Source organism: Camellia sinensis, chromosome 11 (genome assembly GCF_055761805.1).
Source record: "Camellia sinensis isolate YWXY chromosome 11, ASM5576180v1, whole genome shotgun sequence".
Lineage (NCBI taxonomy): Eukaryota > Viridiplantae > Streptophyta > Magnoliopsida > Ericales > Theaceae > Camellia > Camellia sinensis.
Window position 1 is genome coordinate 38310998 of NC_138971.1, and position 16357 is coordinate 38327354.

General features: G+C 36.5%; 1 protein-coding gene and 1 pseudogene across 1 annotated transcript; both read right to left on the reverse strand.

Annotated features, from left to right (window-relative positions):
* Positions 1 to 7679: 7679 nt before the first annotated feature.
* LOC114276331 (thaumatin-like protein pseudogene) lies at positions 7680 to 8362 on the reverse strand (annotated as a pseudogene).
* A 5993-nt stretch (positions 8363 to 14355) lies between these two features.
* Positions 14356 to 15274, reverse strand: LOC114276342 (thaumatin-like protein). The gene has a single exon (XM_028218131.2). The coding sequence runs from the start codon at positions 15222 to 15224 to the stop codon at positions 14547 to 14549; it is 678 nt and encodes a 225-aa protein (XP_028073932.2). The 5' UTR covers positions 15225 to 15274; the 3' UTR covers positions 14356 to 14546.
* Between the last annotated feature and the right edge of the window lie 1083 nt (positions 15275 to 16357).

Here is a 16357-nt window from a genome sequence, read left to right on the forward strand (position 1 = left end):
GGCTTTGAGCCTGAAACGAATAAACTGCTCTAACATTCACTCATCTGGAGATACCAACATCACTCCTACCCCTTCTCCTTGACGGTTTGAACTCCCATCAACAAACAAGCGGAAGGAGTCGCCAATGTAAATATCGCAGGGCTTGAGTTTCTCTTCCTTCTTCCGCTTTGCTGTGGGGTTTTCCATTCCCAGTTGGGTCTCTTCTTGTTTCCCTGGACACCCTAAGCCGCGGCTCATCGGAGCCTGACGTGGGATAGCTCTAGGTGTGAACTCGGCTACGAAGTCGGCCAAAACCTGACCCTTAATTACTGTTCTAGGACTAAATTCCAGGTCGTATTGGCCCAGTATTACTGCCCATCTAGCCACCTTGCCTATCAGATCTCCTTTTTGTAGCAAGGACTTCAAACGGTGCTCAGTTAATACCACAATCTTGTGGGCTTAGAAATAATGGTTCAACTTTTTAGAGGCCATCATTAAGGCCAATGTCAATTTCTCCAGGGATAAATACCCGGTCTCTATGCCTGCAAGGGTTTTATTCACATAGTATACTGCCATTTGTTCTCCATTCTCTTCTCTGATTACCACTGCACTCACTGCATGCTTTGAGATCGCCAAGTATAAGAACAGTTCATTTCCAGGTACTAGATTTGAGAGAAATAAAGCTGTGGTCAAGTATCTTTTCAAGTCGGCCAAGGCGACTTCACATTCCTCTGTCCACAAGAAATCTATGGCCTTTTTTAACAAATTGAAAAATGGTTTACACTTATCTGAACTTCTACTTATAAAGCTGTTTAGGGCTGCGGCCCTTCCAGTCAACATTTGCACTTGTTTTGTCGACGTTGGGTTTTTCAAATCCAAGATGGCGTTAATTTGATCTGGGCTTTTCTCAATGCCCTTTCAAGAACTTACTAGATCCAACTCCAAATGCACATTTCAAGGCATTGAGTCGGAGCCGATATGTTCTAAGGATGTCAAAAACTGTCTTTAAGTCAGCCAAATGATCCTCAGGTTTTTTGGTCTTCACGACCATGTCATCAATGTATACTTCCACTGTTTTGCCAATCAGATGTTTGAACATTTTGGTCACTAACCTCTAGTATGTTGCTCCTACATTTTTCAACTCGAAAGACATCAATCTGTAGCAATATAGCCATTTTGGGGTGATAAATGCAGTCTTCTCTTCATCAAGGGATATATTGCTATCTGATGGTACCTCTTGTCAGCGCCTAGGAAGCTCATCCTTCCATGCCCTAAAGTGGCATCCACTAATTGATCGATCTTGGGGAGTGAGAAACTATCTTTGGGACAAGCCCTATTCAGGTTAATGAAGTCCACGTAGACCCTTCATTTCTCATTTTTCTTTTTCACAACCACAGTGTTGGACAGTCAGGTAGGGTAGTTTACCTCTCGGATGGCTCTGGCCTCTAACAATTTGTCCACTTCCTCCTTTATTGCCTCCACATGAACCAACGTCGCCCTTCTCGCTCACTGAATGACAGGTTTAGCCGACCTTTCTATGTTCAGTCTGTGGCATGTAACCTCAGGGTCAATGCTAGGCATCTCGTATGGCGTCCACGTAAACACCTCTATGTTTACTCGCAAGAATACTTCTAGCTCCCTTTCCTCCTTCTCAGTCAAGCCTGAGCCGATGAGGAAGAAGCATTTTTCATCCCCTTGCTGGACCATAATTTTCTTCAAAGCCTTCTTGCTTTTGCTAGCTGGCTCTTTGTCGACGTCTTCCAGGACCTCCATATCCTTGTCCTCAATCTCTACTGTTTCTGCTTCTCGTACATTATAGGTGGATTTTACTGCTTCCATGGAGCAATTCTTTGCCTGCACCTGATCCCTTCTGACCTCCTCAATTTCATGCTTTGTTGGGAACCGCAACAGCTGGTATAGTGTTAAAGGAACAGCCCTCATCGCATGCAACCATGGCCTCCCCAAGATAACATTGTAAGGGGAGGGGGTGTTAATTACTATGAACTCTATACTTACTTTCTTATTGCTTGCTTGCATCTCCAAACTTATTATTTCCAGGGGCCATGTCAGTGTTCCATTGAATCCGACCATTGAACTGTTGGACTGCTCCAGATCATCTCGGTGAAGGCCGAGCTCCTTGTAACATTTGACATACATGATGTCACAAGAGCTGCCTTGGTCAATCAGAATACGCCTTACCTGGCATTCTCTAATCTTAAGGGATATCACCAGAGCATCGTTGTGTGGATGCTGTACCATGTCTAGGTCGGCTTCAGTAAAGGACACCATTGGTCCCTGGTACTCGTCTGCCCTAGGCCTCTTTTGCTGGACCTGATACAAATGCTGTAAGTACTTGACCTCTGAGTCTCCCCACGTACCTCGTTTTCATTGACTTTCGAGTGAATCACATTGATCACTCGCAGTCCATCTGCTTGCGATTGTGGTGTTGGTAGAGGTGGTGCTGCTGGTGCCTAGGGCAGCCATACTTGCTCTTCCCTTGTTTTGGCCTCATTTACTAGGTCCCTTAAGTGACCTTATCTTACTAGATCTTCCAAATGTGCTTTTAGGGCTCTACAACCCTGTGTCAGGTGTCCATCTTCATTGTGGTAAGCACAGTGCTTTCCCAGGCTTCTTCCTACGAATTCGCCAGGAATCTTTTCTGGCGCTCTATAATACGGCTGGTTCTTGACTCTTTCTAGAATTTTATAACCCGAAACCTCAGCCCTCAGTCCTATTTCTTGTCTATTAAAATTTGTATTACCTCGGGCTTGCTTCAGCGAGCCATTCCTCTTCTCTTGCTTTGACGCCTGTGTTATTGGCTTGTTTTCTTTTGCTCTCGCATATTTCTCGATTCTGGCCATAAGTTCCTCCATACTTTTTGGCAGTGTCTTTGCCAATGACTTTCGAAGCAGGTAGTCATCGTTCAGGCTGTTCTTAATTGATACGACCGCCAACTCTTAGTTGCAACCTGGTATTCAGTTAAATACCTTATAATACCTTTTGGCATAGGCCCTGAGGCTTTCATCCTCGCCAATTCTCAGAGCCATCAGGAAATCTACCCTCAACGGCTGTAGTTTTTTTGTAACAAACCTGGCCACAAACATCTCGGCCAGGCCTTTTCAACTTTTCACAGTTCCTTTCGGCAACTTGTGAAACCAATCTGATGCGATTTCCCTAAAGGATGAGAGGAACACCTTGCAAAGCAACGGTTCGTTCCTGGTATATAGTGCCATTGAGTTCAAATATAAATCGACGTGAAAGTTAGGATCAGACTTACCGTCGTATATCTGGAATCTCGGCATGTAGAACCTTTTCGGGGCCTTAAAATTATCCAATTCTACTGAGAACGGCGTTCTCGGCTTGTCCGGAGATGTGACCTCAGCATCTTGTCGCTTTCTCTGGAGGTAGTCCCTCAAATCCTCCTTAGTTCATCCAGAAGCTTGGTTGTCAATGGATTTCAACCTTTTTGGTGCGCTGCTCCCGGTGTCGTTATGAGTCCTCTTGGACCTCCCTTCATTCATCGTGTCAAAACAAAGCTCCTTCCCTTAAACATGCCAATGTTCTTTGATGTAAGTTTCCTTGGCATGAGGTGTCTTCTAAGACTCTCCTCTCATCGATTCTTCTCGCCCGACCTCCTGTGAAGGTCGATGCGAATGCTCTTTTGCCCTTTTCTGCTGAAGGACTGCATGGATTGCTTTCTGTCCCCCCTTTCTGGGTATTGTTCTTGGCCGCTGGAATCTGTGTGTTCTCCAATGGAAACGGTGGCTGCATGACGTTGTTCTGCATCATGAAGTTGACAACCAATTGTAGGTCTGCCAACTTGTTTGTCATTCCATTCATTTCGCCATCCCTCATCAGGTATCTATCTTTCCATACCTGGAGGTCGCTTTCATTGTAGTACCTCCCTTGCTATGCTTTCTTTAGTGCGTCTCCCTCTTGGCTGACCTTTTTTTCTCTAGGATTTTGATCCTGAGGTTCTTCGTTACAGTTGTCCTCCTCAATGTTAGGATCGACATTTTTACCACTCCTACTAGGAATGTCGCTCCCAATCTTTTCTTTCTACCCGTCATTGGGCATCTATTCTCCTTACGTTTCCTACAGACGGCGCCAAATTGTGGGTGCTGATTTCCGACCGCACTGCTAAACAGGAACTCAGCAGGAGAGCATAGGTAGAATAGATCACGCCCGAACAACCTGTCACAGAAAGATGAGACTCTGGCGGTGGTTTGTCCACCTGGGGGCACTCCGACAATCAAGTCAGTACTTAGTTATTTCTCAAAGATAGCAAATAGTGCTTAACTCACTAGTCAAAATATAAAAAGCGTACCTTAGACCCACAAGGGTGCCTTACTTTTATAACTAGGACTAACTTGATCCCCGTAAAAGCCTAGCTTCAATGGACTTATCTCAATGCTCATCTTGGACTCCTAACTAGATAGAGATAAACTCTCTAAGAGCTCTATCTTTATCCAGACTGAGGTCCTCCCCCATTCTAGGACTCTTGTCCCTTATCCGCTCATCTTGAATTCCAATATCTCCGTAGATAACCCTGGTCTAGTTGAGATCATCTCGGCGTCATGACCAAGGCACATGGCACCTCGCTTGATACTTCGGCATCACCTTGGCCATGTGTCGTCATTAAAAAAATATGTCCCCACAGGTAGCAACTACTACTACGTAGAATAACAGTTGAAAACGAGTGTCGCAACCACAGAGACTAGGATAAGTTGTTTTAGTTCAAAGATTTCGATTTTGGAAATGGAAAGTAAGAAAAAGAAAATCTTAGGGTCTAGAATCTACTACTAACCTTGTAATTGGGGGTTATCATATTTAGATTGTATAAAATCATTGAGTTGAGCACTACGATGTATCGTGGTCGGAACACATCACTTAAAAAGATTTGTGTTTTAAAATTAGAAAGTCAGGAATCATCTTCGCTTAGTACAAATCGTTACCACTAAACTAAGACTGATGCATAACCCGTATTTCTAGGTATGACTCCTCTAACAATTTTACTACGCAAGTATAAAAATCATTTGTATAACATGTATTTATAAAAATAAATAGATTAATAAAATATATTTTAGCGGGCCAAATGTATAACATTTAGGTTCCGATCAAATTTTTAGTTTATTTTTTTGTTTATACAAGTTTAAAAACTTGTTATGAAAAAAATTGAGTCAAGAAATTACATTTATATTTTGAAAAATAAATAATAATTTCATATATGTTTAATAAGGTTAAGATTAGTGTTGATAATGAATGAGTTTGGTTTAATTATAAAAAATCTTAGTAGATTTAATATTTTTTTTACTTTTGTATTTATATTTTAATTTTTTTAATCATGTAAGAAATATTAACTTGTGTTTTTTTAATATGCATCGACTAGAAGTTTAATGACTCAAAAATAAAAATAAAAATTTGAGAATAATATATGATTGAGAAGAGATAAAAAAAAAATATATTTTTTTCACATTTAAATAAATAAGTAATGCAAATTATAGGGAAAAATAAATAAATCCATTTATTACAACTTAAAAAAAAGTCAAATAATAAATGCATTACTTAAAATGATAAATTTTACGTTGTTGATGTAGTATGGAATAAGTCTTATATTAAATTATTAGGATATTATCTAATATTAATTTTAGAGAGATTGTTTATTTTTAAGTATTTTATGAATGAAAATTAATTTTTTTCATTAAGTGTTTTAATAATGTCTTAACAATTTAGGAGTTTTATTTTATATTGCATGAAATTTAAGAATTTTATTAAATACTGCTGAAATAAGTATGGGTCTTTAAAAATATATATGCAAAACCTTAGGGGATGTAAGTGTATTTTACCCATATTGATAGCGAATGAGTCGGTTTATGAGTATTTTCATCTTTTCACATGCAAATCAAAGGATAATATGGTCATTTTCAAACCCAACTAATGTCGTCGGTACAAATTGTAATCTTGATAATAGTTTCAAAAGTAAGGAAAGTCACTATAATTATTGAACCTACAGAGGAAATTCCTATAATTATCAAAAATCTCAAGGATAATTTACCCTATATATAAATAAAGTAAAAAAAGGCATCAAAGTTTTACGTTGTTTTTTACCACACATTGAAAAAAACATCGTTTATTTCATTTTAAATATAGATTGTTAGATTATTACAAAAGACTAATGACAATGGATTTTAATCCATAAAATACAGGTGACATATAGGATTTAGGAATGACAACGGGGCGGGGTGGGGCCGGGGATCATACTCCCCGTCCCCGATCCCCGATGGTAAAATTTTCCCCATCCCCAGTCCCGATCCCCGACAGGGACCTATCACCGCCCCCCATCCCCGCCTCCTAACGGGGATCGGGTTTCCTCGACCCCGAAATTCCCCGGACCCAAAAAAAAAAGAAAAAAAGAAAAAAACAAACAACAAACAAACAGAGAGGGAGAGAGATCAACATTATCAACATCACAAACAACATTATCAACATCAAACAACATCATCAACATCAGGAGAGATCTGATCTGAGTAGAGAGAGAGAGAGAGAGTTGTTCGTCGATCTCGTGGCGTTGATCTGCTCCGGCGTCGATCTGCTCGTCTGAATTCAAAGGGCAGATCTGAATCTAATCTGGCCTCAATCTGCCCGTCGTCCTCACATCTCTCTGCTCGTCGTCGTTAGAGGTGGCGCTCGTCGTCATCGTCCTAGTCGGAGGTGGCGTCATCGGAGACGGATCGTCGTCGTAGTCGGAGGTAGCGTCTCAGACGGTGAGGAAGAGAGAGAGAGGGAGTTGAGGAAAGAGAGAGAGAAGAGCATTAATGAAATGAAACAAAAAATAGAAATGAGAGGGTTAAAATGAGAGATGAAAACAAATAATAAAAAAATATATATTATATATATATAGATCAGTTCGGGGACATACGGGGTGGGGCCGAGGATTGGGCACTTATCACCGTCCCCGACCTGAAATTAATCGGGGATTGGTTTTTGAATACCATCCCCGTCTCGTCGGGGGTATTTTTCGGAGAAAACCCGTTCAAATCGGGGTCGGGGGATCAGGTCCCCGTCGGGCCGGTTTCAAATTGCCATCCCTAATAGGATTCTTGTTTCAATTTTCCTCATATTTTTCTATTTGGGATGAGACTGTCTTTATTAGTCTTTTGAATGCTAATGAAGTGTTTTTTGCCACGACAAAAATTCATACATTAAGAAACAAACATTTTAGCTGCCAAAAGTGGCCCAAACATTACTGCTGCATCTTTGTAATTTATTTATAATAAAAGTATTTTCAACTTATCCTCTCAAATACCCCCATCTAAAATAAAATAAATTATCCTCTCAAATAGAGTTTTTGGCCGGCAATTTTTTACCGTGATACATTTTGAAAAAAAAAAACATATTAATGATTGAGAAGAGGCATCACAGAATTACAATAAGTACTCAAAAAATGAATTTTAAAAAGTATTCAAAATTTAAAATGTGTGAATAAGATTTATTGTCCACCATTTCATATCCATACAATACAAAATTATTTTCCATTTCCATGAACATTATGGTTTAATACAACCATAGGTTATTCACTACATGTGCATGGGTTTATTATTCCATGGCTTTTGAATCCTCGTAAATGGATCCCAAAATAGCTCTTATTATACAACAGTATTACTATACTTCCATACTATCAATCAAAAACCCTATTTTTTTTAAGGTGCACAAAACACAACCTTATAGTTGGTACCCGTTGGGCACCTAAATGTGCTAGTCTGATTATTCTTAGGGTAATTATAGGCATCTAGGTATCTATCCTTAAAGAATTTTGAATAATTTGTGGGACCAACACTTTCGAAGTTATAACAGTACTCATCAGTTTTAAATATTGTACACGGGTTATTACATTCACCCTGGGCCCACAACTCATATTCGAGCATTGCCCATTAATATCCACATTACATTTGATGCCCTGAGTGCACCCATTGAAAGTAGGGCTAAATTCTATGACCACGTTGAACCCATCCACCAGGGATATATCAAAGAAGTCCAAGTTGTTGAATTGGTTCAGTGCATATTCGGCTAGTGTGTTAGGTGGTTTACCATAGTCTTGGGACTCTAGGAGCCCATTGCAGTCACTGGTTTGGCACCCACTCCAACCCGCTCCATCAAAGGAGCAACTGGTCCGAGCCCATATCCGGGCTTGCGTTGTGCTTGGGGCAAGGCTGATGGTCCATGTTTGGCTCCCATCAAGTTGTTAACCACCACCAGGCATGGATGCGGCCCAAACGGTATAGGGGCAATTGTTTATAATATCGATATTGGCTACATTGGTGTAAGTGAAGACTAGGGAAATGAGAAGCAAAATGGGTAGGGAGAGAGATTTGAAAAGGCTCATGTTTGGGGACTGTGGAGTGGGAGCCAGAGATATATTTGGGATCAATTGAGTGGTGGTTTGTGGAATTTTGAGAGAATTGAGTTTGGTATTTATAGGAGGAGGGTGACCATATGTTGGTGTGTAGGAGTGAATACATAATTAATTTTTGAGGAAAATTTATAGAAATTTTGGTAGATGATGGTGAAATTGTTTGGCTTGACTTGAAAAGTGAAACAAATGGAGAGATACAAATAGCCAAGTCCGTGAAGTTTTTTTTTTCAAGGGTAAATAATACAAATAGTCCTTGTAGCTTACACGTTGTGTCAATTTGGTCCATATTGTTTCAATTTACTCGATTTTGCCCCTTAATTTAACGGATTGTGTCATTTTAGTCTAATAAATAACGGTTGTTAAGTTTGGTAGACAGAAAGTCAAACTATGTGTCAATTTGGTCCTTACCGTTTACACAATGTATCAATTTGGTCCCTATCAAAATCGAGCAAATTACAACAATAGAATTATTGACATATTGTGTAAACTACATAGACCAAATTGACAGATTGTGTAGACTTTCTATGAGATCCCGAATTTTTTAGCTCACTGTTTTGTATTTATATATATATATATATGTATAGGTGAGCGTCATGGAGAACCAACTTAGGGAGAGAGTCGAGCCACCCTTTAAAGCGCTACGAGTTTTGGTGCCTCCGAGTTGAGGCTAGGTCGAAAAGACCATAGTATAGTTTGTGATCATATTGCCGGGCTTTTATATATATATATATATATATATATGTCCATGAATGATGTTTTTGTACGTATGTATTGTACAGTGGGTAAATTAACGTTTATATACTTCTGAATTTGTGCATGTAGATACATAACTCAATGGACTATTTGTTGTCTTTATATTATAAGCTTCCTCTAGCCCCGATTATGTTGATTTGTACAAGAAGGCCTTTGGTAATCGCAGATTACTAGCCAGTCACTTCACCGACTCTTACGGGGCGGGGTTTGGGTGGTGACAGAATGGTATCAGAGCACGAGTTAATTTACCCACACACGTGTCCAATTGAGCTATAAGATGTCTTTAAAAAAAATAAAAATAAAAATAAAAATAAGAGCATTGCATTAACATGTGTGAGTGTGTGCATTCTATGAGCACATATTTGAAATGAAATGAGAACGTAAATTATGAGAACTATTGCCTATGTTGATTATTGCCTCTGTTTATAATTAGACTAATGGAAAGAATGAGCAATGCAAATGAGTCTGAATCTTCTGATGCAAGAATTGATCGGTTAGAAAGAATGGTGGGAATTTTAACTGAACTAGTGAGATAACAACAAGAGCAAAGGCAACAACCCTTACCTTCTCCACCACCAGTCCAAATAAAGCCAAACAACAATAAGGATATTATAACTCTGACATAGAAGTTTAACAAAATGAAACCATTGGAATTTCTGGAAAGCATTGAACCCCTAAAGGTTGAAGCCTGGATACTTGAGACCGAAAAGATATTCAAAGTATTTCCATGCTTAAAGGCCTAGAAAGTTTTGTTGGCAACATTTACTCTGAAAGAGGAAGCTAGACGATGATGGGTGTTGGTCCGGAATGATAACGAAGCTATGATGTGGGAACAGTTCAAGGAGATGTTTTATAAGAAGTATTTCTCACAGTGCTTTCGGGATCGTAAAGTGGTAGAATTTGAACAACTGAAACAAGGTAGCATGACCATAGTCAAGTATGAAGCCAAGTTTACGGAGTTAGCCCTATATGCACCTCACATGGTAGACACTGATTACAAAAAGGCCAGAAAATTTGAAGGAGGGCTTAATCTAGATGTACTCGATCGGTAACGTTTTGATATTACCAAAATATGTGGATGTGTTAGATAGAGCTCTCATGGCTGAAGCAAATATAGTCACATTAAAAAAGCCCACATTATCAACTGAATGGGAGAGTAAGAAACAAAACAAGCAGAGAGTTAACATGACCGGTGGTTCAATGATTTCCATAAATGGCAAGTCAAGTCGAGGAGACAATGGCATACCTACTTGCAAGGAGTGTGGAAAACAACATTGGAGCGTTTGTCGCCATCTGTCTAGAGTTTGTTTCAGATGTGGGAAAATAGGACACTTAGCCAAATTTTGCCCACAAGCACATTTGAGTATCGATAGACCCAATGCCAGTATGATTGGATCTACTTCTGTACCAAGAACAAATGCAACTACTGCTTTTGAGGAGAAAAATCTTAGACAAGGAAGGGTTTATACTCTAGTTCCAGAATATACCCGATAGACTGAGACGACTGCTGTAGGTACTATCCTAAGTTGAGCAACATGTTTGTGATGAACCGTGAAAGCGTTGCTGGACCCAAATGAATTACTAGAATTGTAAATTTCGAGGACGAAATTTATTTAAGGAGGATAAAATGTGAGATTCCAAATTTTTGAGGTATTAATATTTTAGTGAGAGATATTGGTTATAGTTTGGTGGTGAGATTTCTAGATGAAAACCTAACTTATTTCCTTATCTTATCTCTTTTTATCTCCATCTCATTAGTATTCATCTTCTTGTGAAATAGATTTACTTTTCTTCCTTAATAAGCAAAATCATTTTTATTTTACTTTCTCTCCAAGTTACTTTCTCTCCAAGGAAAGTTCCTTTTATTTTTTCCCCAAGTGTACCCCTTTCTCGCCCACCAAGTAAACTTTATTTTATTATTACTATTATTATTTTCTTTTTTTTGCCCTAAGTATCCTTTGCCCTATAAATTGTGCCTTTCATATCCCTTAATTCCATCTCTTCAAAAGTTTTTTCTTTCTTCTCTACTTTCAACTCACTCACCCGCTCTCTCTCTCTCGCTCTCTCTCTCTCTCTCTCTCTCTCTCTCTCTATCTATCTATCTATTTGTGATTGTAGGTTATAGTCGAGGACCAACTGACCGTCTCTGGAAGCCCACTGTGAGTAACATTCTTGTAAATATATGTTTGTATAAATTATGTTCAAACCATTATATGATAATATATGATTTTCTAAACTGTTATTTTGCTATGTGAACGAATGTCCTATTTGCGAATCTACTATGGCATCCACAGATAGTCCCAAGTCATGGGAAACGACATGTAAATACGAGTCCATGACATATATGTGATTACGAGATCTCGTTAGCTACTTTATTGTGGTGATATGTGTTTAATCGGTATTCGGAACTAATTACTCTAGTCGGAATACGATATGATATGTTCTGTGGGATGTACCATTATTATGTTCTGATATGACCGATCTGTATGATCTATTTTCTGTATATGATATGGCTTGGAATTTGTTTACTAATCTCTTTACGTTAATATTATTCACTGGGTTTTATCTCACTATTTTATATATATGTATATGTGAACGTCATAGAGAACTAGCTTAGGGAGAGAGTCGAGCCACCCTTTAAAGCCCTATGAGTTTTGGTGCCCTCGAGTTGAGGTTAGGTCGAGAGACTGTTGTATAGTCTGTGATCATATTTCCAGGCTTTTGTTTATATATATATATATATATCCATGAATGATGTCTTTGTATGTATGTATTGTACAGTGGGTAAATTAACGTTTATATACATCTGAATTTGTGCATATAGATAGACAACTCAATGAACTATTTGTTGTCTTTATATTATAAGCTTCTGGTAGTCCCGATTATGTTGATTTGTACAGGAAAGCCATAATCATAGATTATTGGCCGGTCACTTCACTGACTCTTATGGGGCGGGATTTGGGTTGTGACACTTTCCGTCCACTAAATTTAACAACCGTTATTTATTGGACTAAAATGACACAATCTGTTAAATTAAAGAGCATAATCGAACAAATTGAAATAACAGAGACTAAATTGACATATTGTGTAAACTACAATGACTATTTGCATAATTTACCCTTTTTTCTTTATTTTCTTTCCTTTATTTATTTATTTATTGTTTTATCTACGTTTACAATTGTAAAAAAATATTTTCAGAAAAGACAAATAAATAAATAAAAGAAGAAGAAGCTAGACTAGTCTATAAAAGTTCTTTTCCTACAAGAGAATTTTACATGACCCACAAGCTATGCCTTAATCATTAAGACTCCGATCGGAAACAATTTTTAGACGAAAAGTAAAAAAGTTACTATAAGATGTTATATTATTTTTATTATTATTTTTATATTTTTTTTATTATAAAAAGTTAAAAAAATAATAAAAATAATCAATTTCCAAACGCGAGCTTAGCTTTGAATCATGTATTTGGGGAGAAAATGTAAATCCTTCTCAAATTCAAAATCCAATCACCATTTTTTTTTCTTCTTTTTTTTACAGATATTTTTATCATCGAATTTTTATTTTAATAAATATTAACGATTCATAAAATGTTTAAATTACAACAATTTCTGTCCTTTTGAGGTCAAATTATTTTGTTTGTGTATTTATCAACATCATTTTAAAAATTTTGTCCTTTAAAAGTCTTTTTAAAATTTTTGCGGGACAACTTTTTAAATATTATCCTCTTGATAAATGAAATTGATCCTTAAAATTTTTTACAATAAAATATTTATTTTTAGAGACAAAAAAAATTTGATCCCTTAAAACTCTTACATGTTATAATACTGTAGAGAGTATAATTAAGACATGACTTAGGCCTCATTTGGGAATATGTTAATTTAGTAACTTTTTAGCTATTTGACTAAAATATAAACTAAAAAAAACTAGTATGTTTGGGATGATTTTTTAGCTTTGTACGAAAAGATATGCAAAAAGTAGAGAGAAAAAAAAATCTTTAATTTTTTTATATGAGTGATTGACTTTTTAATTTTTTCAATAATTTTTTAATTTTTTAATTAAAAAAATCACTTGTCAAATAAGACCTCTAACAAGGCCATCTCTCTCTCTCAATCGTGCAGGTGAGAGACTTTCTTGTATAATTAAGATGATTAAATTTTTATATTAAATTGACTTAATCATTTAACAAGACACTTTGCATGTGACCCATGAATTGATACACTACGCACGAAGAAATGGATTATTTTTGGGATATTTACCATTAAATTTCATGGATACTTCAAACAAGTATTTCAATTAGTTCAATTTTTTTTCTATTGATCTGTTATATTCTATTAGTGGAGAGTTTCTTTTTGTGTGGTCATATTTTTATTTTGGTAGTGTTTTGGGGATATCTATATCCTTTTATTAATGTAACATATATGATGTGATACTCTAATGTGGCATATATTAATGTAACACTCCAAAAGAATTAAAAACTCTTTAGTGTACTTTTCCTAAATGTGACAACGTGACGGGTATGATGTGACACTCTAAAACTTTTACTGAAAAAATAAAAACTTTTATTGAAAAAATAAAAACTTTTTAATGTACTTTTTTCCTAATGTGATAACGTAGCGGATATGATGTGACATTAAAAAAAAAAATCCTTAGTGTACTTTTCTCAAACGTGACAATGTGACGGGTATGATGTGACACTCTACAAAAAATTAAAAACCCCACTTTTTCCAAGCATGACATGTGACTCTCCAACGTGGCATGTATGATGTGACACTAAAAAAAAATTAAAAACTCTTTAGTATATTTTTTTCAAATGTGACACTGTAATGTGACAGGTATGATGTGGCATTAAAAAATTCTTTAGTGTACTTTTTTCAAATGTGACACTCCAATATAGCGGACAAATGAGTCATTACACATCTAAAAAGACTAAATGGATCGCACACACAAAAAAAAAAGAGATTATATAGATTACAAGTCCATAATATAGGATTTATTGGCCAATCTCTCATTATTTTTATTATTTATTATTTATTATTTTTTTTATCAGTGAAAAAGTGAAGTCTATTACACCAATGCGATGATGAAAAATTAAATGATAACAAATTGGGTATAAAAATTCAATGTTACTATGATAATCATATTATCTCATTTCATTTTGTTTATTCTATGATGTGTCATTGCTGTATTAATTTAAAGAAAGTCATTATAAATTACCCAAACAAAAAAGTTTTTTTTCCATATTCATGCCCATTTAGGTTTATGTTTACTACAACCATAGGTTACAATTACATCTGCACATCACTACATGTGCTTGAATTTATTCTTCATAAGCTTTGGATCCCAAAACTCTTATTGTAGAACGCTGGTACTACTACTTGCATAAGTACTATCAAAATGGAATTTAAGGGCAAAACACAACCCTATAGTTGGTTCCCGCTTTGCAAGTAAATGTGCTCGTCTTATCATCCTTAGGATAACTATATGCATCTGGGCATCTCTTTTTGAAAAACCTTGAGTAATTTGTGGGTGCACATTTTCCAGAATTGCAACAGTACTTATCGGTCTTAAATACGGTACATGGATTATTACACCCACCTGGGGCCCGCAACTGACTCGGGCACTGTCCATTTATATCTGCAGTACATTTGATACCCCGAGTACATCCATTGGAAATAGGGCTAAAATCCATCGGCACGTTAAATCCATCCACTAGGGATATGTCAAAGAAATCCAAGTTGTTGAATTGGTTTAGTGCATATTCAGCTAGTGTGTTAGGGGGTGTACCATAGGTTTGGCACTCGCGGAGTCCGTTACAGTCACCGGTCTGGCACCTGCCCCGACCCGCTCCATCAAAGGTGCAACCAGTCCGGGCCCATACCCGGGCTCCCTTTGTGCCTGCAGGAGGGTTGATGGCCCATGTTTGGCCATGGTTAAGTCGTCGACCACCACCGGGCACCGCTGCCGCCCAAACAGTAAAAGGGCAATTGTTTTTGATGTTGATAGTGGCTGCATGGGTGTAGGTGGAGAGGAGAGCAATGAGAAAGAAAATGGAAAGGGAGAGAGATTTGAAGAATTTCATGTTTTGGATTGGAAGCTATATAGGGATGTATTTGAGTTTTATGGGTTGTGGTTTTGTGTCATTGATATTTATAGGAGAAGGATGGTCAAAGGTTGGTTTGTGTGAGGGCATTTTTGTAGTTATCTTTCGTGGAAATTCTGCTTGGGAAATTCTATGGGTTGGGTAAGTTAGGATATATGTGGTCTTTGATTATATTTTATTATGGTATTAGTTATAATTTGTTTATAATTTATTATAGTATTAGTTATGACACATTATAATTTTGGTTATTATTGTGATTATTATTATTGTTATAATTGAAAAGATTTTTTATTATACCTTATGCAGTGTTTGGTTATAACTCATTATTTTTTTTTAGTACAAAGACAAATGGGATTTGGGCCGCACAATAGCCACAGTTGTGCTGCTTTTTGGGACCATTTTAGGTCCTATTTTGATAATATGAACAATTCATTTTTTAAAAGATATTGAGTACAACATATTTATAAAAAATTAAATTGATCGAATATCGATAATCCTTTCATACTCAATTTTATTCTTCAAATATAAATGTGATTTAATAAAAAGACTATTCATCTTTGATCTATTTAATTTTTTTTATGAATATATTATATTTGATATACCTTAAAAATAAAATATTAAAATTATTAAAATAGACCTAGAATAAACCTAAAAGACTGACAATAGTTGCGGCTTTGCAACCCATTCCCATAGAATGACCCTTGATTTTTTTTTTGTAGTTATCTTTTGTGGAAATTCTGCTTAGACTACAGTATTATTTAGCTGGACTTGAAGCCAACAAAATGGAGAAATAAATAGTCATAGTGGATGGGCTATCACAGCCATGTCGGTGAAGTCTTTTTCCTTTCTTTCATTTATTTATTTTTTCTTTTTATTTTTGTTTACAAATGTAAAAAAAAAAAAATTGCTAAAAATTTGCCATATTGTAACAAGTTTTTACCTACAAGAGCTTTGCATAACTCATGGATTTTTTTTTTTTTTTTTTTGTAATTTTAAATTTGTATTTGAATCTATATACGTATTGCAAATCCTTGTTTAAATAAAAAATTCAAAACAAAGTTTGGGTATCATTACACTGTTGTAAGTTAGAATAGTGACATAAATTGACTCTT